Genomic DNA, 26,079 nt, shown 5'->3' on the forward strand with positions numbered 1-26,079 from the left:
TTTGTTCAGGAAATATGGTCAAAACAGGTTAAATGCACAGGACATTAACGGAGTAGAATTGTTAAATGGGTTTTAACTTAGCCTAGTAACAAAAAAAACCTTTTTGAAATGAGTTACTCTTTCACATTTCTGTTTCCAGTCACAGCCACATTTTGAAGAAGTCACTTGTCACAGTCACACAGTCTTGCTAAGGGACTTAAAGAGTTAAGGTGACGCATAAAGCTGTATACTGGAGATTATAGAAGATTTTAAGTGTTTGTTACACGCGTGTCACCATGAGTTCTTATGGGTTAATAATGAAGAGCAAAACATATTTAATGGGCATTCTGTCAGGGAAGCTGCTTTTAGTTGGACAGAGAGAAGTTCTTCCATCTGAAAGCAAAGAGTAAGAAATAGTTACTTTTTAAGAAAGACTGCCACGTGTCCAATAAATATGAAACATTTATTTGGTTTGATGTATTATGAGCACACTGAATTATAAAGATATTATCCTGTTAGTGAAAAAAAAGGAGTTATGCAACTGAGAAGTGTCTAAAATAGTAAAACCATGTGCATAATATTGATCTGCTGTTTCAAAAATAATTTCATAAATGTAATTATGCTCTTGATCTCCACACAAGTTTTGGCAGTGAAGTTGAGACGACAGAGCCACAAATCATAACAACAGAGAGATGACAGAGTTGGACATTTGAGAAAACTGAAAAAATTAACTGATCCTCATGTGACAATTCAAATAAGTAAAGTTAGTAAAGTTTTCTCCCCACTATTCATTCTGGCCTTCATGTTTGATTTTCTGTCAAACACCATTTTTAGCAGCTGAACTCGATTCTGTACTGAAAGTCTTGTTGGCTGGAAAACAGCAGAGATGTTCACTGTTTAAAATCCTCCAGTCCACGTCACCACGTTTGGTTTCCTCTAGAACATGACTTGGGCCCTGAAGTGCTTCTGCCTGGTGGCGTTGTGGCTCATGCCCATCTTCAGCATCCACTTAGACTTCATCATTTGAACATACTGCATGTCTCGCTGTTTCTGACCAAAGGCGCCGTTTCCTAAAAGAGAGAAAGAGAGACATGCGTGTGTAAACAGTATCATGATGTTGTTTAGGAGCAGTTTGACAGTTTTCATGTGAAAAATTAAATCCAAACACTAGGGGGAGCTCTTTCTACACCACCCACTGTGGACTGGACACAGCAGTAGGAAAGAAAATGCACTTAAATTAAAGGGACAGTTCACCAAAAAACATATGCCTGTACTCGCTCTCTTACCCGTACTGCCCTAAGTACAATTTTGGTCGAAATTGAGTTATAACTAAAAATGAACTCCTTGATGTCTGTTTTAACTTTGACAAAGTTTAGACAAAGTTTTAAATATACAAATTTGCATTAACTACAAAATACAACTCAAAACCAAATCTGATACAGTGTAGCCTTATAATTTCTATTATTCTTGTCTTCACAATTCAACACAATGAAGAAATACAAGTTTATTTAATAGGGAAATTAAAGTCTAGATAGCGATGAAGTAAAAATGTGAGATAAAATATTAAGACCAAAATATAGTATTACTTTATAACATTAAGTCTAAAATACACAAATCTTTGAAAAGAGTTGAAAAGAGAACACTTGTAAATACACTTATAACAAAATATATTTTAAAATGTTTATTCACTGAAAACTAAATATAAAAGCTGAAAGAAGACAACATTGCAGTTACTGCGCTCAGTTTGTGCATTACTATTTTTTTATTTTGGGGTGGACTGTCCCTTTAACAGCTCAACCCCAACAAGCTGTTTCAGGGTGTTTTTAGTTCTTTTTCATACATTTTACTCACTCCCATGGAGGGAGGACAGACACACAGACACACACACAGACACACAGACACACAGACACACAGACACACAGACACACACACACACACACACACACACACACACACACACACACACACACACACACACACACACACACACACACACACACACACGAAATGTTGAGAATAAAGTCACTTTTTGAGTTGGTAACGTAGACTAATAATATTATATTATTATAATATTAATTAATATTGTGGTTACTGCTCATTTTATGGTTGCAGCTGCAGTAACTGTTTGATGGAAAACAATATTTCCCTGATGACTTTGAATCTATAAATATCTTTACAACTTTACACAACACAAAAAGTTCACTTTATTCTCAACATTTCAACGCACCAATCCTCTTCTGTACACTTTTAACTGAATCCAGACGATTTCTTCTTACTCCATCACCCTGACCAGCGAGTTTTCTCAAACGGTCCAGTCGATTTGGTTTTTACAAATGAACAGTTCATTTTTTGGGTCAGGACAGGATTGAAGCTCCTGTGAAACTCCCCATTGGTCTTTTTATTATAACGTTTTGTGTAATCATGGACTCAGATCTTCTAGCTTCAGATGACATCAATATCTTCTCTACAGCCTTAAAATTGAGCCTGCTAGCCTCTGAAAGAAAACCAGGGGATTTAAGTTTGTCATCTCTTTGCATTATCATGAGTGTTTGATTTTAATTTGACTTTTCTCTCCTTTCCCTTTCCTGTCTGTACTGTAAAGCATTTGTTGTGTTTAAAGTGCTGTATAAATAAAGTTAGGATGACTAGGTAAGTATGACCACACTATAATCTCTAGTTTTACGACTTTACTTTCAGCTGCAGAAACACCTGACACAAATAAAACGTGTGGGCTTTCTTTTAACAGCAAAGATAGTTCATAGAATAAACGAATCAGGTATGAAGCATGAGAGTGCACCCACTCACCCTGCCTGGGACTCTACCTACGACTCCACGCAGCAAATACATTAAAAAGGCTGAAAAGAGGAAGCTGGTGGAACTGATTAACAATAGGAAATAGCATTATCAATAAGCCCAAACTGCCACAAATATGCCATCTCCACAGCACAGAACTGAATAAACGTCCACACTCCGATCCTCAAAACACAGCAGAAAAATAACACAACTGAAAAATTGAGCTCCCCGGGCAAAGAGCTGACAACGACTACGAGACTCAGACTTCCCAAGAAGTGATAAGAGATTCTTCATTCCCCAAACTCTTAAGTAAACACAATAAATCAGAGGTGGGATGAGGCAACACTGTGGGGGTCAGAAACATGTGAACGGAGGAAACTCTGCACCAACAGTACTGAACTTCAGTTCCACTTGGAGAGAATTCTACAGTTTTGTCTTGTTGTGGAGCTTCAGCATGAAGCCTTTCCATGCCAAAGACACACCTGTGAGTATTAGAGATGTTCTGATACCATTTTTTTCCCTCCCGATACTGATTCCGATACTTGTGCTGTGGGTATCGGCCGATACCGATCCGATACCAGTATGTTATAAAAAAAATATCATCCTACACCTAAATCTGAGATTTTAATTTTTTTGCCCTAAAAGCCTAAATTTGGTGCCTCTCGCACATCCTTATGCCACTATTCCATCGTAATTATTGCATATTTTAGATAATTGTTGTAAAGGAGAATAAGGGTTCTTCTATGTTTTATTTAAGGCATCTTATTTTGACAGTCTTCTTGTAAATTCTGTGGTGGACTCTGCTGACAAATCCATGTGCTCTTATTTTGAAAGCTACATGTGTTTGCTTTTATTTTGAAGGCGGGTCTAACACTCGAAGTCAGAACTTGAAAGTCGAAACTTGGAGTCAAAAATTCTGACAGTCGTGTAGACCTTGAACGCACCATTAGCCACCTGACTTTCTATGTGCACTGCAATGTAAATAGTCTAACAGAACATTAATAATCCTGTTTTACCAGCAATGTTTGTCGCTGAAAATGGGGGGGGGGGGGCGATCGGGATCACTTTGAATCGGGGGGGGGCATATCCCCCCTGTCCCTAGTGCCATCTGCGTGCATGCTGGTGGGTGAGATTCCAGTGTGAAATATTGCCACACCGCCGACATGATAGTGCTACTTAGCTCAGCTCCAAACCTCGCGTCAACCTGCTCTGACACACGCGTGTCTATTGTGTCTGTGTTACCTAATCAATTCCTCCTCGTCCCTCTAAAACAGCAGCTGCAGGTTGCAGCACTGCGCCACTGTTTTAATAGCTCATTTAATAAATTACGTGGTATCGGATCGGTGGCTAGACTCCAGTACTCGCCAATTCCAATGCCAGCATTTTCGGCAGTATCGGAGCCATTTTCGATACTGGTATCGGAATTGGAACAACTCGGCCGTGTTCACTACATCCTCCTGTACCTTCGTCTAATGAAAGAACAGGGAAAACTGTAAGTAATCCTCCTTCTTCTGCGGCTTCCTGTGACTCCAGCAACACCTCAAAATGAATAGGAATACATTTAAATTTAAATGAGGATGGAGGAGTGTGTTTGATTATCTCACTGTGTGTGTCCCATTTTTCACAGTTTTTTTACAACTTCCTCCCCAAGAATGTGTGTTAGGTATAAAGAATACTTAACCCTTTCAACCCCAACTATATATTTCACTGCAATGTATAAAACCTGTAAGTCCTGCAGCTCTATGGAATCAGCATAATTATGGCTAGAAGTGGGAAAACATTTTCTGATTCATGATTTGTATAGATTTTTTTGTCTCGTGACCAGGCCTGGAATTTCATCTTTTTAGGGCAAGGCCTCTTGGCCTTTTGTGTTGTCAATTTTTTGAGGGCACAAAGGCCAAAAGCCAGGGCACAAGGCCATAAAATAAAACAATGATTTTAAGTCCACGTCCATAATGAAATTAATTTAAGGACTAGTAATGACGTTTCTGAGGAAGATTGGAGTCTCAGTCAAAACTGTCAAGCTGGTAAAGAAACATCTCCCTGTAAAGTAAAATGCATCAATCTTGTGCTCTTTGAGAGCTAAATGAGAGCAAACACCTCACAACATTTTTCACAGTCGGTAGATACCGTATTATAGAATCTTTGTTATCCTATACTGTGTCATTTTTAATTGCTGTCAACATGCTTTCCACTAGGACATGGAGTGGCCAGTGTGGAAAAATATTATTATTTAAATATATAAATATTAACCGTGTGTGGGTAAATAAAGGTGTGAGTCCTGGTTGAATCTTACCTCCGTCTCCTCCCCAGCCCAGAGCTTTATATTGCCGCAGGACTCTGCCAACAGCGTTCCTGTTGTGGCTCAGCACCACTGCTCTCTGAGCTCCGAACCGCTGTTTGTAGTACCTCATGAGGGATCGGTGACCGATCCTCGCACCTGAACAAAGACACAACAAACAAAGACACAAAGAGACGACATACAATCTGTAAGAATATGAACAGATTCACCGTAAACTGTAAATCTATAACATTTTTACACCAACGAATGAAAGCAGGGAATTTATTTGAACAATAAATCTTAAAAATGTTACTACTATATAGATTATACTATGAGCATTTTTTTCCAATGAAAGCATGTATAGAATATAGAAGCTTTCCATAAAGTAACACATTTCCAGTACACAAGAAACTAAATTTTTTTTGTCAAAAATAAAGTGGAACTTCATCCAGTTTTTAAGTAAAAGGGAAAAAAAGAAAAATTACATTTAAATGTTCATTGTTGGTGTATACTGTAGCTTGAATGACACTAAAGTCTGAGTTTTTGTATGGAACACTCAAAGTATTTAAAAGACCAGGTTTCATGTTTACTGGGGTTAAAAAAAAACTTTCATAATCATCAAAAATATGCTTCTCTTTGTTTAAAGGATCATCACCACATTTTAATATAAAAAATAATGTCTACCAAATAGTAGAGTGCAACAAATTTTCATGATTAAAACTACTTTATAGTAATATTATAGAAGAAAATAGTAAAAATGTTTGATCACAGTTTCTCATGTCTTTGGATTGTTTGTTTTTATCTGACTTACAATATGAACACCCAAAATATTAAATTCAAAATGATTTGAGATAGGGAAAAAAGCAGCAAACCTTCACATCATGGAAGTTAGAACCAGATCATTTCTGGCATTTTTGAAAGAAAAAAAAAAACGATTACAAAACTGTTCACAAAAATTGGTGTGTTGTTGTCGTGTAGAGTACTACATCACAACCGGCTTAGCGATCTATCCAATCAACAACCAGGCTGTTTCAGGGGAGAAAAAAGACCCTGCTCTTCCACAGGGACGCCTGGTTCCTGATTGGATAGATCGCTAAGCGGGATGTGACGTAGTACTCTACACGACAACAACACACACCATTTGTTGAAGCCGGCGAAGCAGTGTTCCCAACTTTGTTGCTAAATTTAGCGACTTTTTAGCTACTATTTTTCAAGAAAGCGACTGGAGAAAAATACAGGAACTCCTTCTTACTCAGCCGCTAACGAGCCGGAGGTCGGCTTGTTAAGAAGAGCCGCCGTTAGCGGCAGTTAGCTACAGTTAGCTCTCTAGCAGTACAGTGTGTATGTGCTGCTGCTACAGGAGGTGTTCACTTAGCGATCTGTTTGTTTACAACAAGCACCAGACACTGTGCACAGATGCCATTAATTCACAATCACTATGTTTATGATCAGCGGAGACTCTGCATAATTAGCCATGCAGCTTTCAGCTGCTGACATTGTGCACAGTTGGCGACGGTGAAAACCATACGTCACCTCCAGAGTCTCTAAATCCCTCTGGGGGCTAACTTGTAGTGGAAACACGCAGAGTGAGCGGACTTTTGAGAGGGTGTGGCCTGAGACTTTCCTGGTGTCACAAAAAAACAACGGATGGAAGCGTCGATAAGAGCATGGTTGTGTTGCGATGCAACAAGGAATTCACATATCACCGCATATCGAGCCTCAAGTATCACCTCAATGCAAAACATATGTCAGCTAGCGGCTAGTGTGGTAGCTAGCATGAATTGTGTTTTACTTAAAAAAAAAACAGTATTATAGTTTACAGAAGGTCTACCTACCTACACTTAATGGCAAAAATTGCACTGGTCTGTTGGACTTGAACAAAAATAAACAATATTTTTGTTGCTTAAGCTTATGTATTCAGTCATTATTCAATGGTATATTAATAATCCATGTGAAAAAAATTACTTCTCACTGTTCTCAGGTCAAATATTTATATGCAGTTAAAATGCGATTAATTAATTACAAAGCCTCTAATTAATTAGATTATTTTTTTAATCGAGTCCCGGCCCTAAGTTTAAAGCCTATTATTGTCTGTACTTTCCAATATGTTCCACTCTTGATATTTGCTGATTAGAAAACTCACCTGAAGGGAGAGTCAGCTCCAGCGTGTCGTCATCGTACTCCAGGTTCTTGTCATCAGGCAGCTCTTCCTCGTCCATCTCAGCATCCTCTCCCTCCTGCCTGTCTGGGTAGCTGCTCCTGTTTGCAAAAAAACAAAATGTTTCAATCAGAAGAACAGCCTAAACACCATCGAGTTGGCTTTAGATATCATTATATCTGAAGGAGGAGATATAAATTGGCCACAAAATAAGGTTAAATTAATCACGTTATCAAACATGTTGAGCAATTCTTTGAAAAAAATCACTTTATTACCTGAAGTCGTAGAAGTCTGCAAACTCCAGCGCAGCATCTCCGTCTGTGAACAGTTTACAGTGGCTTTTGTCTGTCATGTGACTCTGAACCGCCTCTGCCGAGTAGAACGAACGACCTTTCTCGTTACACCATAAACAAACGTTTCCAGCACCAACTTTCTCTCCTGTAACACAAGGAAACCTCATAAAAATCACATTTTCATCCATATAACATGAGCAATACAAAGCACCTTTACCACACATTAAATATTAACAAAAAATATTGTTTTTTTTTTTTTTTTTAAATCGGGATGGCAGAAGATTGTTTTGGTTCAGCAGAATAAATAACTAAATCTAAGCTTAAAATAGTCCCATTTTGTTAAATATCAATAAAAAACATTTGTCAATGTAATAAAAATCTGAGTCCATTGAAAATGCATTAACACCAAGCACCTTTAGATTTCAAGAAGCTATTGAATGCACTTGTGTGTCATGGATACCTCGTTTGTGAAAAACGGATGAACGGTTCAAAAGTTAATAAACATTCAACTTTGACCTGTTGGTGGCGCTAGAGCTCTTTTTTTTTTTTTTTTTTAAAAGATTATTTTTTTGAGGGGAAGACATGCGGCAAAGGGAGCTCAGGCCGGATTCGAACCCGGCTCCGCCGCAGCAAGGACTCCGCCTTAGTGGTAAGCGCTCTACCAGTGTGAGCCACCGGGACGCCCGGCGCTAGGGCTCTTGAGCTAGAGTTGCCTACACAGTATCACCACTTGAACCCAAGTAATGGGTGGTCTGCTGTTAAATTATTACAATATTGGGGAATTATTACATTATCAGGACTTGCGAAATGAAGGCTAACCTGATAATGTAATAACCTCCCATTAATGTAATACTTTATTACATTATTGGTAAAAAAGTGTATTACATTATTGGGAAATGCACTTTATTATATTATCGGGTAGTTATTACATTATCAGGTTTTATTACATATTCAATGGACTCAAGTGCAGATTTTTATTACATTATCTGGAATTTATTACATTATCAGGTTCTACAAGCCTTCATCTGCCTGAACGGCGGCTGGAGTTTCCTCACATGGACTCACCGAGGTAGCGGACCAGGCCCTTGACGTCGACGAGGAACTCCACGTCGGGGATGAAGAAGCTGTGCACTTTGGTCATGTGGGCGACGTTCTTCATGAGAGACTTGGAGTGGTGGGAGCAGAAGAGGCAGTCAGTGACGGGGATTGAGCCAGGCAGAGCAGCGGGCAGCGATGCAGCCGCAGAGTCTCCTTCCTCCTGATCCATCGTCTCCTCTTCATCCTCCTCCTCCTCCTCCTCCATCTCATCGTCTTCCTCCACCTCAACATCCTCCCACTCTTCTGGAAGAGTGTTATCAGAACATTATTTAACAAAACTAATAATAATAACAATACCAACATCCTTAACATTAAATGCAGCTCAATCCATATAACATGAGGGAAAAAAAACTAGGACCGGGACTTTAACGTGTAAATTAAGATTAATTACACAAAAATGAACGCGTTAAAAAAATTGACACATTTTAATCACACTTACTTTTGCACCGCGGAATGTTTCTCACTGGATGAGTTTCAGGCGGACCGATTATACTGGAGCACCAACTAGCGTTCATGAGTTCAGACAACAACAAACCATTGTGAACATGAAGGAAGAAGCTGATGAGAGCGCTTTGGTTGGCCCCGTGGATGATGGGACATTTTGTTACAAAAAACCAACGGATGGAAGTGTCGATAAGAGCATGGTTGTGTTCCTATGCAACAAGGAATTCACATATCACCGAAGCACATCCAGCCTCAAGTATCACCTCAATGCAAAACATACAGCAGCTAGCGGCTAGTGTGGTAGCTAGCGTGGATTGTGTTTTACTTAAAAAACCAAAGTATTATAGTTTACAGAAGGTGTACCTACCTATAGGCTACCTGAATTTCCGAAATGTACTAAAAATCCATGTGAAAAAAATTACTTCTCACTGTTCTCAGGTCAAATATTTATGTGATTAAAATGCGATTAATTAATTACGAAGACTCCAATTAATTAGATTATTTTTTTTAATTGAGTCCCGGCTCTTAAAAAAAAACAATAATGCAGATATTTCATTTTTGATGGGAGTTTATTCAAAACCTTTTGTGCAACCAAGCCTTAAGGAATGGTCTGAAGTAAGGCCTGACCCATTTTTGAGGCTGATACCAAGGCCAATTTTAGAGGAATAATGAAATGATTAATACAATACATTTTTAAGCTGGAATGAAAATAGACCTTTTCGATGTAGATTTTGCATTGATATGACTCTGAAAAACGAATCAAAATTCTGCTTTCTTAAACAAATAACTTTCTTAAAGCTATTGAACATCACAGAATATTATACTGTTCATTGTAAATACAATGTATCACAAAAAAACTTGACCATTTCAACTTTTATTTAACAACTGATGAGTTTCTATATTCCAATTAGTCTCCTTTAGTGTCGGCTCCTCTAAAAATAAGTCATTAACAGCTTGCTTTCCCTCCTCAGCTGAGTCTTTTAGCTCAGCAGAGGAATAATGTGTTAACTTGGCTGGGAAATAATGCACCTGTAATGTTGATGACAGTACAGTGGGAAACAATTCCTTGGGCTGAACATAAATTATACATAATACTGATTTATTTCATAATCACCTAGCCTATATGGGAGTTCTCTTTACATAATAATAACTTCATATAGCACCTTTCAAAAACGAGTTACAAGGTGCTGTACAACAGGAATAAAACATATTAAATAAAATTAACGGACAACAAAAAAAACACAAAAAGAAATGACATTGGACCTCAAATATTTAAAATCACCATTCACAAGCAGGTAATCATACAATGATAATAAAAGGAAATTAAGAAGAGGCCAATGGATAAAAGTGAGTCTTTAGAAGAGATTTAAAGTAAGCCACTGAGCTTGCCTGCCTGAGATCTCCGGGCAGGGAGTTCCACAGCTGTGGAGCACGGACAGCGAAGGCCCGCTCACCCTTTAATGAGACGGGACCTCGGGACCAGAAGCAGAGCTGTGCCACAGGATCTCAGGCAGCGTTCAGGCTCGTAGGGTAAAAGCATCTCATTGATATAGGCAGGAGCCTGACCATTCAGGGCTTTAAAAACAAGTCATAAAATCAGTTGGGGTCGCGAGATGATTTCTGGGGGTTGCCAAATCATTTTGGAAGTCAGCTCTGTCTCCACTGTGTTAAAGTGTTCATGTGTTTTAGTCTTTTTGGTAATTTTGTGTCTTTTTTTGGAAATTTTTTGTCTTTTTTGGTCATTTTGTTTCCTTTTTTGGTCATTTTGTGTCTTTTTTAGTCATTTTGTGTGTTTTTGGTCATTAGGGACCGAGCACTGAAAGTGCGAGGACCCAATTGTAATTGAAGGAATTATTATTAGTGACCGAGCACTGAAAGTGCAAGGACCCTATTGTATTTGGTCCGTTTGTTATTATTATTTTTCTGACAAATGAATCGCCTTTTTGGGGCCTTTATCATATTCAAAAACTCTCCATATTTGGAATATACATCTAACCCCCGTGAAATTTACATATGGTAGTGTTCGCAGGAATGGATGTGCAAAAATGACTCACTAGCGCCCCCTCAAAAATTTCAAAACAGCCTCACCATTAAGGATTTTTTCACGTAGCGAGACAAAATTTGGTACATACGTGTATCAAGAACTCTAAAACGTACAGGAAGTCCGCCATTTTTCATCCAAAATGCCATTTCCTGCTGTTTTTGCCCATTTCCACGTCGCATACTTTAATGAACGCCTCCTACAGATTTCTTCTGATTGACTTCAACCTTGGTCAGTACCATCACAACGCCTTTGGGATCAAATGTTCTATAAATATATATATATTTTGTGTCTTTTTTGGTCATTTTGTGTCTTTTTTTAATCATTTTGTGGTCAATTTGTGTCTTTTTTGGTCATTGTGTCTTTTTTTAATCATAGTGTCTTTTTTTGGTCATTTTGTTTCTTTTCTGGGTGATCTGAACTGTGCGTGTGAGATTGTATTCAGTGCGCGGGGGTCGCGGACAACATGCATGTTAAAATGGGGATCGCAACTCAAAAAGGTTGAGAACTACTGGTCTAATCTTTGAGATAAAAGCATGGACAACCTTCTCCACGTCAAATGGCACCATCTGAAGAAAACTATCTTAAGAACAAGCAAACTTTCATTGATGTCTTTGATAGTTTAATTCATCCTCCTTACCTTCCACAGCTGTAGCTCCCTCTTCTTTCTCGCGCCTCTTGGCTTGTTCTTCCAGCCACATCATCCTGGGAGGTTTCTCCATCTTCTCCACCTTCTGCCTGCTCGGTGCTTGTGGCATCCTCTGCTGCTCTTTCAGCGCCTGCTGCAGGGCCTCGTTCCTGGCGTCGTGATCCACCTTCTCATCGCCGAGCCCCTTCTCCAGGTTCTTCTCGTTCATCTTCTCCACTTTCTTCTGGGCGGCGAGCACGGCCTGCTTCTCTGCCTGCTGGTGTTTGTGGGACTGCAGGTGGTTCTGGTAGGCATTGGTGCTGGAGAACCTTTTGTTGCAGACCGCACAGCCCTCGGTGGCCGCTGTGTCACTCAGCTGCTGCTCAGCGGCCACTCGCTGTGCCAGCACGCGCTCCTGAAAGTTCTCAGCAGTGATCGGGGGCATGTCAGCCACCTTGCGCTTCAGGTTGTAGCGGTGCCAGTCGGTTTTGTAGTGCGCTCGCTGCACCTCGCCATCTGAGAACGCCACACGGCAGCTGATGCAGGTGTAGGAGGCCATGCCAACCTGAAGATAAGAGAAAATCACATTTTTTTCAACTCGGAGGACTTTACAATCCAACAGGGTGATTCTCCTGAACATGGTACAGCTCATAGCAAAAATCCAAGAGCATTGAATACATATTTTCTTTGACCCATTATCACATAAAATCTAGTCACTGTTTAATATGAACTTTAAAATTTTAATGTATTTTCTGACATTTTTAGAGACACTGTGAGCAAAATTCATTACCGTAACACATTTTTAAATAGAAATGTAAAAAAAAACAAAAGGTTTTTTTTTTTCTTTGGCAAGCACTTAAATATGCTCAAGGGTAGCTGGTAACACCAAAATGTATTTTATTAAAATATACACATTTAATGCAAACAATTCTATCATTACCGTAACATTTAACAATTTTTTCTCATCCATTTTCATTCAGATTTTGTTCTTGATACATGTTTGATTATATTCTGTTAAATTATACAAATATAAACAGTTGTATATTTATTTTATAAAGTTTATTAAATATTTATTGTATACAAGTTTGGGGAAACCATGAAATTCTTATCTGGACGCATTACAGTAATGAATTTGTGAATCAAAAATATGTTTAGGGAGGCAGACACACTCTTTATTTAAGAGTAAACTTAAAACTTTCCTCTTTGACAAAGCCTATAGTTAGCGCTGGCTGAGGCCCAATGTGTCGGGGGACACCATACACCGAACCCTTCTTTTCTTCTCTCTCTGATGTCCCCGTAATAAATGTCATAAGCTTTTATTTTCCCAGAGTCCTTCACTTTTCTTTGCTCTCTCTTTCACAGGGTGTGGAGCTGTGGTCCTGCTCGGCATCACTCAGAAAAACCCCGAGTCTCCCCCATACCAGGATGGTTCGACCCAACCTGTCATATGCCACCTGGCATCACCTGTCAATCACTAGAAAACTCAAAGATGGAGTCGTGGTTGAAGCGTAGCAGTTATAGTGTTAAATGGTTTTATGCTCACTGTTTTTACTACATTAGTTTCAATCACTACATTTTAGTGATGAGAAATATTGGCAATACATTTAGTCATGGATTATTAACATTTAAAATGTTTGAATTGTATTTATTATTTATTTATTTATTATTATTAAAGTGTTTATCAGTTCCAAAGTTTAATAAATCAGACACTGATGATGCAGCGCTTCTTTTTTTTTTTTTTTTCAACCAAAAATCCTCTGCCCTGGTTAGGGGGTACTTGGCTGAAAAAAATTGTTCACAGGGAGTACATCACTGAAAAAAGATTGAGAACCACTGGTCTAGAGCATTCAGAGGACGGATGGCTTACCACACTATAGTGACAATAAGGTTTCTCTGCAGGCAGCAAAACACAAGTTCTCGACATAGAATAGCACAAAATACACAATTCTTAAATGTGTGCAACAAATGTTCTGAACCCAAAAACTGGTGCAACACCTTATGAATAGACTTCGGAAAGCCAAACATTAATGTTCTGAACCATCATAGACCATAATGGGTTTTTTTTACTGATTAATAGTAATTAATAAAAATAGTCATTTTTATTAGAGATTTACTTGACACACAGTGCTGAGCTGCATCTCAGATGGATCTTCGTGTTCCAGCTGCCCAACTGCCCACTAACCCTGATTCTCTATAAAGGGGTCAGAATGATGAGGGTGACCAGTTAAACCGTAACACCGGTAACGTTAATATCGTCTTTGGGTCGTTTGTTAGCCTAGCCTAACCTGGTTACACACTAACTCGCTTCACTACTAGTCAGTTACGTAATAAACCAGTTTTAGAGCGATGCCTACCATCACAAAACTTAACTTAAATTAAGTAAACTTAATAACGGTTACATCATGGTGCTGCGCCAGTGTGCTAACATCGGCTAAGAACTAGCATTCTACTGTAAACATCTGCTAATAACGGCTGAAAACTCATGAAGGGATGATGAACACGACGACAGAAGAAGGTTAAACAAGCGACTGACTTTCACATCTTTACCTTATTATTCAGCGAACTGTCTCCTTTAGAAAATGTGTTTAAATCTGTTTTTTGGTGAGTTGTTTTCTGGTTTTCTGTCACAAACCAGCACACGAGGGTAACCCGTGAACTTTGAACTTCTTCTTCTTCATGACGTCTCCCAAGGCGGTTTGCAACCAGTGTTTTATGCGCGGTAGCGCCACCCACTGCCTCCAAATGTTTTTACAAGACATTACCCATTTATAGGGTTGTTTTTATTTCTATATTTCTTTATACTTTTTTTTTTACAGTGTAAAAAATATTTTTTACAGCCAAACCCATTGAAGTATAATATAATCATCGATTTAAATTAATATTTTATAGAATATTAGAATATTTCTAACTCTATTGTGGAAACTTAGTAGGTTTATATGGCTGGGCTTTGATCAGGGCCAGATTAACCCTTTGCTGTACCCTTGGGCAACAATATTCAAGGGCCCCATCATCACAACCCCAGAATCACCATAATCAAAATACAGAATAAATTACAGTAATATACAGTAAATATACTTAATACATCAATAACTTACTGTCATCAAGTGCATTTTCATGTACAGATGTGCAAACGCTCATAGAACTACAAATGCACCACTATGTCCTCTTGTCAAGGCCACTCACTCACATATGATGTTATGAAAACAAAACACATCAGCATCATTATAATCTGGCTAGATTGACCCACTACATAGATAATAATAATAATAATAATAATAATAACTAGAAAATTTCCTCTGGGGGAAATTTTGAAAGGGCCACTGGGGCTACTGCCGGTGTGTGTACACTATGATGAGATTCTTCAGAGATTTCAAACAATTAATACTAGTAATGTTATGATACTATTCCTCTTCAAGTATTTATTTATACAGCAACCTATGCCCTTTAACCTCAAAATGTGTGTGTGTGAAACATTTGTATCTGGAGGAGTGTGCACGCTTACGCGCGCATATGTGTGTGTGTGTGTGTGTGTGTGTGTGTGTGCGCGTGCGTGTATCTTTAACTGTTATTACATTAAATGACCAGTGTGTGTGTGTGTGTGTGCGTGTATCTTTAACTGATATTACATTAAATCACCATTGTGTGTGTGCGTGCGTGTATCTTTAACTGTTATTACATTAAATGACCAGTGTGTGTGTGCGTGCGTGTATCTTTAACTGTTATTACATTAAATGACCATTGTGTGTGTGCGTTCGTGTATCTTTAACTGTTATTACATTAAATGACCAGTGTGTGTGTGCGTGCGTGTATCTTTAACTGTTATTACATTAAATGACCAGTGTGTGTGTGTGCGTGTATCTTTAACTGTTATTACATTAAATGACCAGTGTGTGTGTGTGCGTGCGTGTAAAAATGTAATTTACGTATTTAATTACTGTGCAGCCCAATTTATATATGACTATGTTCAACAAAAGACAAAGACTGCTCTTAGTATTTTAACTCCTTACTATTGCTTGCTATAGTTGTTCTCGATTTTCTGTTTTGGAAAGCATCACGAGCTGATGGTCAAGTACAGATGCATACTTGTGGCTGTAGTAATCATATTTTTGTTTATTCACTTTGCTTTAACAGCTTGCAATTAATGCTAAACTACCTGAAAGGTTGTATGTGTCATGCTTGAATGACAATTTGCATGCTTGACCTGAATTAACAGCAGCAATTTTGAAGAAAAAGAACAGTGAAGTCAAAATAAAAAATGAGAAATGTAAAGAAATGAATGATGTCTAAGAATCTTGTAAGGATTTTAAAGGAAAGCAAGAAGCTGTGGAAGCTTCATAGTGAGTTCATGAACACATCAGAAGTGTTTTGAAGTCGATATGTAGAAAAACAAGTGAGTTATTAAAAAATAAAAGCCTTAAGTATGAATAGAATATACACGCTTATTGCTCCTTATATCTAAACAACTTGTAAAGGTTTTGCTTGAAACTAAAGGGTTGTGACTGATTCAAACAGCTATCAAATAAGAAAGGCCTTATATATGAAAGAACTATACACACATATTACTTGTGCCTTTAAAAAAGGGGGTTTATTGAAAATAAAGGGTTGTGGGAAATCCACAATGAGTTCATGAACACATCAGAAGTGGTTTAGTGTTGATATCTATAAAATCAATTGAGCTATTACAAAATAAAAGCCTAAGATGTGAAATAATTATATATACTGATTACTTATGCCTTTTAAAAAAATTGAAAGAGTTTTTAATGACAATAAAGGGTTGTGGGAAATCCACAATGAGTTCATGAACACATCAGAAGTGGTTTGGTGTTGATAGGCTATCTATAAAAACAAGAGAGCTATTACAAAATAAAAGGCTTAAATATTGTACACACTGAATAAAAGGAATTGAAAAGGTGTGTATTGAAAATAAAGGGTGTGGGAAGTCCACAGTGAGTTCATGAACACATCAGAAGTCGTTTGGTGTTTATTAGATGAATTTCCAGTGAGTTATTAAAAATAGAAAAGAAAGACGTTGCACTTTTGCGACGGTCCCTAAGCACTCTGGCTGCCGTTGGGCACTAGGACGTATATTCGGCCCGGTTACTTTAATCTTTCGCCAGACTCGCTGATTTTGGGGAGTTGATCAAGCCTGTGAAATGTCAGTCTTAGTTTTCTGTACAAAATAAAACCATCCTGGGGGAAATTGGTGCGGTTTTCGTGACGCTATTCCAGTTAGAAGGCCGGAAAATAGGCGAATATCGCTCCTCCATTGCTCCTCTTCTTTCGTCAGTATCTCGGGATCTCGCAAAACTATCTCGGGATCTCGCAAAAGTAACTCGGGATCTCGCAAAAGTATCTCGGGATCTCGCAAAACTAACTCGGGATCTCGCAAAACTATCTCGGGATCTCGCAAAAGTAACTCGGGATCTCGCAAAAGTCCGTCCTTTTTTTTTTTTCACCCATCATTTTTTTTTTTTTTCACCCATCTTTTTTTTTCCCCCGTGTCCCCTGGGGGGCTCCGTAAAAAATAGCTTTGTTAGAGCGATCTTAAAAAACAGTTAAATCTCACTTTTTCCGAAATCTTCCTGCGTTTTTAATATGGGACCCAATGAGGCTGTTGGTGGTTTTGGTGGCGCATCTTTGCGTCGTACGCCCAAATTATAACTCTGACAGCTTTACCAGAGGATTGTGAGTGAGAAGACAAATTTTCTACATTTCTATGTATAAATTATTTCTGTAGAGTGGAATTTGCGGCCTGGAGTGCAGTTTTCAAAATTATTTTTTGACAGTTTTACCTCTCCCTCTACACTCTGAGCGATGACATCACACACTCTGACACGAACATTCCGTGCAATACACACCCATTATAATCTCAGAATTTCTCCAAAAATTATCATGGTCATTGAACAGGGATTGATAAAAAACTATATGACCTATCGAAACGCAAAGTAATACACCAATACACAAGACTTGTGTCTACTGTTTAAAGTTTAAATGGAGTCTCTAGGTGAAATTATGCCGGAGAAGTAGACGTCTGAAAATCTTCAATTAATGTTCTTTTTTGCTCATTTTCTTTCGGCCGTCCCATTCATTTCAGTGCTTTGCAGGCTTTGCCCTATTGCTGTATGGGACCAGTGCTCGGTGCGATTGCCCCGAGGCCCTAACTAGAAAATTTCCTCTGGGGAAATTTTGAAAGGGCCACGGGGGCTACTGCCGGTGTGTGTACACTATGATGAGATTCTTCAGAGATTTAAAACTATGCCCTTTAACCTCAAAGTGTGTGTGTGTGTGTGTGTGTGTGTGTGTGTGTGTGTGTGTGTGTGAGAGAGAGAGAGAAACATGTATGTGGAGGAATGTGCGCGCATACGCGCGCATTTGTGTGTGTGTGTGTGTGTGTGTGTAGCGAAAATCGCATAAAGTTACCTGTGTGTGTAACTAAAATCACAAAGTTACCTGTGTGTGCGTGTTTGAAGCAGGTGTATGCATGTGTGAGGAGTGTGTGCACTTACGCGCATGTGTGTGTGTGTGTGTATCTGTAACTGTAATCACATCAAAGATCAAAGGCAATCAAATCAAAGCAATCAACTGAATTAACTGACACCACCTGTTAAAGTTCCGAAAGAGTGACAGCAGCCAGAGGTGGACTGGAATTTCTGGCCTCGAACAGAAAGCATTTTTGGCAAAACCATAATACCTATCATTGATTCGACTTCACTTTGAGCGTCCTGAGTTCTTCCTGAACGTCTACATATGTTTTTATTTCAGAAAAATGAAAAAATAGCTTTGTTAGAGCGATCTAAAAAAACGTTTCCATATCCCTTTTTCAAATATCTCCCTGCGTTTTTAATATGGGACCCAATGAGGCTGTTGGTGGTGTTGGTGCCGCATCTGTGCGTCGTACGCCCAAACTATAACTCTGACAGCTTTACCAGAGGATTGTGAGTGAGAAGACAAATTTTCCTACGTTTCTATGTATAAATTATTTCTGTAGAGTGAAATTTGCGGCCTGGAGCGCAGTTTTAAAATTAATTTTTTGACAGTTTTACCTCTCCCTCTACACTCTGAGCGATGACATCACACACTCTGACACGAACATTCCGTGCAATACACACCCATTATAATCTCAGAATTTCTCCAAAAATTATCATGGTCATTGAACAGGGATTGATAAAAAACTATATGACCTATCGAAACGTGGATTAATACACCGATACACAAGACTTGTGTCTACTGTTTAAAGTTTAAATGGAGTCTCTAGGTTAAATTATGTCGGAGAAGTAGACGTTTAAAAATCTCCAATGATTGTTCTTTTTCGCTCATTTTTTGTCGGCCGTCCCATTCATTTCAATGCAAAATTTTGAGCAGTTTTTCGCGACTTACGTCGCAAAAAATTCATATTCTGTAGAGAAAAGTAATAGCACACCGATCCCGATCAAACCGCACGTTTTGATATATAATTTGTCCTGCAACTCTTTAAGTTGTAGGACTAGTAGCGGGACGAAATTGCGTCCGCAAGAGGAATAAGAAGAAATCCACAGTATAACAGTTAATTATTTTCTAGTTATTATTACTACAGCTATTGCTGTATAGGACCAGTGCTCGGTGCGATTGCCCCGAGGCCCTAATAATAATGATAATACATTTTATTTGGAAGGTGCCTTTATTGGCACTCAAGGACACCGTACAAAAAGATAGAAAGAACAACACCTATTACCAGCAGCACAAATGTATTGAATTGATAGAGCCATCACAGAGGAAGATAAGACACAAACAAAAATCTAGAATCAAGTAGCATTTTGGTCCTCAGCTCATTTTAAAAAGAAATCACCTGTCACCTCAAAATTCATTTTTGAGCTCCAATGGACAGTTTAACAAATAAGCGAGAGATAAGCAGATATTTTGCTTGTGCCCACACTTGAGGCCGTGGGCCTCTGGGCAATTGCCCAGTTGCCCATATGGTTAATCCGGCCTTGGCTTTGATCCATTTACTCAAGTGAAGTATTGGGTTAATAACCCAATAGAAATAAAAATAAAAATTTGTATTATTTACATTACAAATTTATTTTGAAATTAAATTATGTTTAAGTTGTTTAGCCTATTTTTGGTACATAATTGTATCATGTTATAAGTAAAAAATGTGACCTTTTAAAGTTGTTGCAGTAAGATGGTTTCTTTATGTGAAAAAGTAACTTTTTCATATTCCTGGTACCACAAAATCTATAGAGATAGGGCCCCGTTTTTGTATCAAATTGTACAAAATAAATTAAATTAAGTTTTTTGCTTTTCCTTTCCCAAAACAATCCTTTTGTCATCGACCTTTTTTTCTACATTAAAACGATCACCGTATAATTACGTCTCTCTATATAAAAACCACAAAGACCAACTGAGGAATAGCAACAGAGAACAAAAGCAAAGCTCCTCCAAAGTGGTGTAGCACTCCCAGCTGGGCCTTTTCAGAAATTGCGGCTGATGTTGTCAGATTGGAAACATGTTCTGAAGCATCATACTACTCACATCTCTTTCTATGTCAAATGTTAATACACAAGTACAATGTTTGTTTTGTAGTGAAAAGTTTTAAGGAGTAGCAATAAAGTGGCAAAAATGTAAGTATACAAGTAAGCACTTCAATACTGTACTTTTCTTTTTGTGTATGAGTAAACATACTCCGTAAAATCATACTTACGCAAAAAAAAATCTTAAAGAAATCAGAAGTGCATGTTTGAAGCAACAAAAACTTGAACCCTAACCTTAAATCAAGACTTAACACTAGAATTTAATCATTTACATTCTCAAGACTTTTGTCCCCAGAAAGTTGACAAGTCCCCATATGTCAATGTGCAAACCTGTGTCCCCACAAGTCAGTGAGACATGTTAGCCAACACACAATGCGGTCAAATAAATGACGCTGTGCACTGCGTTACAACATTTTATTGACATTCTTGAGTTTAATTACATAAAAGTACATTTTGTTAATAATGCATTTTGGTTCTGACCCACCAACATGTTGGTTTTTTTTTTTTTAAACTAATTCAAAATGAATTTCTTACTTTGAGACAAATGCACTGGAGCCACCATGAAATCAAAAACATCAATCATCTTAAAGGTCTGGATTTAGTGGAGCACGAACCTCGAAACATTTTGTTTTAAACAGTTATCACATGTGAGCTAGAATTTAATGCAGCCACTACAACATCCTCTTAGGCACTGATGAACAAATATTTCTATTGTCACCTTTACTAATACAAGGCATTCATGATTAATTCAAGAAGATACATCATACATTGCTGTGTCTTTATTATAAAAAAAACAAAGTCTTATAATGTACAAGGCATGTTGAAGGAAACAGTCTTTCTTCATTTGGTGAATCCACAACTGATGCTTGTCACAGCAGACCGCCATACTTAGGTGCATTGCTAAATAATAATTAAGGTGCATTTGGGGGTACGCCATCGCATAACATTTTACTTTCAGCACATTCAAATTTCATTTTGAGCTTAATTTGGGTACAACTTGAGGATCTGATTTCTTTATGGGTTCACATGGGCCGAGACTTGACTTGAAAGAGGGACAACCTGACAGCTTCCCAAAAAATGAGACCAAAACATTTGCCCCCTGGCTGCAGTACAGGTTATAAATATATATAGTCAAACTAAAAACACAAAGTAGAGAACAAATAAATGTTCCCCAAAGATGTTTTTTGTCATTCTAGGCCGTTCCTATCACCGTGATATTTGTTCAGGAGTTTTTTTTTTTTTTTATGTGTTTGGTTTTAATTTGTTATTTGATTCTATAAAACCGGGTTGTGATGTCATGATTGACAACTGTAACTGACTCCTGATTGATCAGACTGGTGTTTGGGCAGGAAGTTGATATCTTTGTCACTACTGCGCAGACTGGCTCCAAATCACTCCACCAGAACAAGATAGCAGTGGCTGAATTGGGGATATTTCTAGAGATGCTCCGCTCATGTTTATACAGTCCTTAAGCCAAAACCGTTTACAACTATAATTCTCCTTCACCGTCATTGTTTAGATAAAAACGGGGCACATGTGCAAATTCTTGGGCTGGAAGTAAAATGTTTTAATGTTTAAATATATTAACGTCTCAAAATGAGATTTCCATGCATAGTATTTTGAGACCTGCTGCATGTTGTTATAAAATAAGTCTCTCGACTACATACATGTTTCATGAAAAATAAAACCTACATATAAAATAAAATAATAATAATAATACTAATAATAATAATAATAATAATAATAATAATAATAAAAAGGTTTCCTACTTTGTAATCCTCACAGTCAACTATCCAAACAGTAGCAATATTTCGAGCCTTAAAGGTGTTTTGATTGCCGAGTGATTGTCAGCTGATTTGATGTCTTTGGAATTCTGGGAAATGTTGGATGATTCAGCGTCAAAGTGAGGTTTGTGAACTGTCTACATTGTGTGTGTGTGTGTGTGTATATATATATATATATATATATAGTTATCCATATTACCACCTCACAGGTTAGTGGTAAATGTAAATGTATGCTGTCCTTGTTTGCTAATAACTAAGTAATAGTATGTCACCATCTACATCAACAAGTGTTTCTATGCTGTTTATGTTAAATTGATTTCACCATAAAATGTGATGAGATTACAAAAGTTATTTTTGAAAAGACCACTGTTACCACAGCAACTGATTAAAACGACCAGTACGACTCCTATTCCTCAAATCATCAACACATCTTTACGCCAGGATCAGACTACACAATATTTCTTTTTTCATAAAGGTCACTGTGTTGGATTAGACGGTCACAGAATCCGAAAAAAAGGACATTTTTTAATTAAAAATGTCAGCAAATAGGAAGAGAACGGACCTGTGATAAATATGTAGGGGGCGCACTACAAATATATGTTCATAAATAAATAGATAATTAAATAAATAAATATGCAGGTTGCTTGGGCAAAAGCACTCCATGTTGAAATGTTTTAGTAATACCTTCTGCTGCTCACACCAACTAGGTGTCATCAAAATCGGCGACAACCACGTCGTGTTGTTTGTACGGCAGATTATTACAAGCTATATTTATGTTTGTAGTCAGCGGCGCCCTCTAGTGGCCTTAATAATCATGAAGGATGCCAATGCAGAAGTGACGAGTGTGAAAGCAAAGATTGAGTTAAAAGTTCATGTTCCATGCAAAAACAAAAGTCAAATATTTTATTTGAGCTGCTTCACTTCAGTAATTGCATCAGCTTTGTAACTATTATAACTTTATTATAACTTTTCTAACCATTGCCTCACCATGTACTTTTCTTCCCTGACTTTAGGGAAGTAGTCTGTTGCCTCAACCTAATGAAACCACAGATTTTTCACAACATTAACACTGTGTTTAAACTACACAGTAATGTATGAAGACATGTTGATCTCCTTACCCAAGAGGTAAGGGCACTATTTTTAGAATCACCCTTGTTGGACATATTTCAAGGAACACAGACATATGAGGTTGCAGGTTTGGAGGACTTGTCGGATTAAACAAGACACCCATTTCTGTCCCCTCGTCTGTCGCGTGAAGTCATCATCTGGCTGATATTGTGCAGTCCGATCTCGGCATTAAGCTCAGAAGATTCTCACTTTTCAGCTCCATATTTGACAAACTGGTCAATTTTTAAATGTTGATGTTAGCTCTACAGAAAAAAGTAAATGGAAACATAATTTTCTTATAACCCCAAACAGTCTTCTGTGATCACACCACCTCCATCTCCCCTCCACATGTCCTCACTAACCCTGCCGACCGTCCTTTTCTTCCATCAGTGGCGTCTCAGGAGTTTGGAGAAGAATCCAGAAGAGGCTGGCTTGTCGCTCTCTGTCTTCTCCTCTTCTTTGGCCTGGACCTTCTCCTCTCCCAGCCCCAGCTCCCCCTCCAGTTGCTCCAGCTCCGACTGGTCCAGCAGCTCAAAGTCCTCCACCTCGCTGTCCGACTCCTCGGCCAACTCCAGCAGCCTGGAGGATTCTGGGAGTCTTGACCGATCCAATTCCCCGCTGAGCGCCGTGAAGCCGACTGCCGCTTCTATTCTCTCCTGGATGGCGGCCGTGACGGCGGCCGCGATGACGTCACCCGCCATCTGGTTGACTAACTCGAGGGCTTTATCAGTGGGTTGGTCTTTGTGAGAGGAGGTATGCTTGGATTTGATCGGCAGCTGAGGCGGAGGGCAGGGAAGACCGAGGCTGAGGTCGTCGTCGTCGTCGCCATTGGTCGTTGCGCCGTTATCAAGTGAGGGGAATTCTGGAAGGCCTCCTGTAAACGCTTCTTCTCTGTCGAGGTCTGTAAGAAAAAAAGAAAGATTTTTTTAAAAGCTATGGCAATTACACTTTGATGAACAGAGGCCACAAAAAGAACAGGGAGTGTAGAACCTGATAATGTAATAAATTCCCGATAATGTAATAACCCCGATAATGTAATAAAAATCTGCACTTGAGTCAATTGAAAATGTAATAAAACCTGATAATGTAATAACTTCCCGATAATATAATAAAGTTAATTTCCCAATAATGTAATACACTTTTAACGTAATAAAGTATAACATTAATGGGAGGTTATTACATCATCAGGTTAGCCTTCATTTCGCAAGTCCTGATAATGTAATAATTCCTCAATATTGTAATAATTTAACAGCAGACCACCCATTACTTGAGTTCAAGTGGTGATACTGTGTAGGCAACTCTAGCTCAAGAGCTCTAGCGCCACCAACAGGTCAAAGTTGAATGTTTATTCACTTTTGACCCGTTCATCCGTTTTTCCCAAAGGATGTATCACTGGAAACCTTGGGCCAATCCGAGCTCAATGGGGTTTTTCGGCCATATTGGATTTTCCGCCATCTTTGATTTGATCAAAAACCTTCCATTAATGTTATACTTTATTACATTATTGGTAAAAAGTGTATTACATTATTGGGAAATGCACTTTATTACATTATAGGAAAGTTATTACATTATCAGGTTTTATTACATTTTCAATGGACTCAAGTGCAGATTTTTATTACATTATCTTATATATCTTATATTATCTGGGTTATTACATTATCGGGAATTTATTAAATTTTCAGGTTCTACAGGGAGCAAGAATAAAATAAGACATTTAGTATAAGCTATTCATTTTCCTTAGTCCTCATATCAAAATTTCCAACTTTTCTAATACCATTTTTGATATTTTATAAATTCAACATTACTGATACTGTGAGCAATGAAGGTACAGAAAATGGCGGGGATAAAAAATTAGATTTTGACAAAAGATAGAAAATCAAGTAATAAGCCCATTGTGCTTGAAACTAAATGTATACAGTAAGAGGTTAGGGAGTCTGGAGGTTTATTATTTGTATTTGCAATATATACCAATAAAACCTAGGGACAGCAAACACCGAAACATTCATGCCAAAATAAACATGTTTTTAAAAATTGTTGCATTAGTAATCTGCATCCATTAAACAAATGGTCAATTAAATATTTCTCTCAAGTGCAGGTGAAATAAATTGCATGATAAGATTTCTTATACTGCGAAAACTGTATCGCCGTCGACAGGAGAGGAGGAGAAAACGTCTCTCAATCCTGCCAGTTATGGCAAAGTCTTTTCCTGTACCATAATTCGAGAGCAGAAGAAGAAAAAAACGTCCTGTCATTGATACGAAGGTCCGAACTATAAAAAAAAGTTGTTTTCACACTGCAAAAGGTTCGGACCTTGGGTAGTGTGGTCCGGTCCGAGACCAACTCCTAAAGTCCAGACCTAATGAGATAGGTGTGAAAGCGCCCTTAATTACTCAAAATATAAGGTGAATAAAAATCGCAACCACATTTCAGTTTTGGCTGGTGTTTGGCTGTGCATGTTGAGCCCTGATAGGTGAGGATAGTTGAGCTAAACCCTCAATATTTTATGTTTTAGTACGTTGTCACACCCATCAAGTAAGACACAGCTTTTCGTTCAGATACGCCTCCATGTTTCCATTCTCAAAACGAACATCTTTATTTTAAGGACGATGTGGAGCTGACGTACCCTCTGAGTTCTCCGTCTGTGGTGTGTGTCCCTCTGACAGGTTGAAAGTGCCGTTGTCCGTCCACGTCACATCAGACACCTCTGTGTCCGATACAGACATTTCCTTACACACTGTGGAGTCGAGCTGAAGGAGGGGAAACACATGGACACTTCAGATTTTAGAGAGCCAAACACAGGCGGAGCTGACTGCCTCAAACTTGAGTGGGTTAGTTATCTTGCAAAAGGTAAACAACTAAAGAAATTTAAAACGGCATAAATGTGCATGTCACACTGTTTTTAACATTACTGCAATAGGGCTGTTTCCACTATCGGGTAATACCCGGACAATACCCGGAATGAG

At 38.3% G+C, this 26,079-nt stretch overlaps 2 protein-coding genes across 3 annotated transcripts in view; both read right to left on the reverse strand.

Moving 5' to 3' along the window:
- Positions 1 to 423: 423 nt before the first annotated feature.
- Positions 424 to 14,387, reverse strand: znf622 (zinc finger protein 622). Of its 2 annotated transcripts, none has more exons than XM_059343914.1 (7): positions 14,263 to 14,387; positions 11,728 to 12,280; positions 8,570 to 8,842; positions 7,487 to 7,649; positions 7,197 to 7,312; positions 5,069 to 5,212; positions 424 to 1,049 (listed from the first exon to the last, which is right to left on the reverse strand). In XM_059343914.1, the coding sequence occupies exons 2-7, from the start codon at positions 12,272 to 12,274 to the stop codon at positions 916 to 918; spliced, it is 1,377 nt and encodes a 458-aa protein (XP_059199897.1). In that variant the 5' UTR covers positions 12,275 to 12,280; positions 14,263 to 14,387; the 3' UTR covers positions 424 to 915. The 2 variants fall into 2 exon arrangements, with proteins under 2 accessions (XP_059199897.1, XP_059199896.1); XM_059343913.1 differs by having other exon boundaries at positions 8,570 to 8,845.
- A 6,519-nt stretch (positions 14,388 to 20,906) lies between these two features.
- Positions 20,907 to 26,079, reverse strand: part of retreg1 (reticulophagy regulator 1) — a 34,391-nt gene continuing 29,218 nt past the window's right edge. Inside the window, exons 8-9 of the mRNA XM_059343916.1 lie at positions 25,740 to 25,863; positions 20,907 to 24,017 (exon numbers count right to left, since the gene is read on the reverse strand). Of these exons, the coding sequence (XP_059199899.1) occupies positions 23,503 to 24,017; positions 25,740 to 25,863 (639 nt within the window). The 3' untranslated portion in view covers positions 20,907 to 23,502. The remainder of the gene's footprint in view (positions 24,018 to 25,739; positions 25,864 to 26,079) is intronic.

Source organism: Centropristis striata, chromosome 11, assembly GCF_030273125.1.
Source record: "Centropristis striata isolate RG_2023a ecotype Rhode Island chromosome 11, C.striata_1.0, whole genome shotgun sequence".
NCBI classification, from domain to species: Eukaryota; Metazoa; Chordata; class Actinopteri; order Perciformes; family Serranidae; genus Centropristis; species Centropristis striata.

Excerpts from the sequence above, each read along its gene's own strand:
- znf622 (XM_059343913.1), bottom strand. The coding sequence starts at position 12,274 with ATGGCCTCCTACACCTGCATCAGCTGCCGTGTGGCGTTCTCAGATGGC. Across the intron at positions 7,313-7,486 it reads GCAGACTTCTACGACTTCAG|GAGCAGCTACCCAGACAGGC; the intron begins GTAATAAAGTGA and ends TTTTGCAAACAG. Across the intron at positions 5,213-7,196 it reads GGAGCTGACTCTCCCTTCAG|GTGCGAGGATCGGTCACCGA; the intron begins GTGAGTTTTCTA and ends GTCTTTGTTCAG.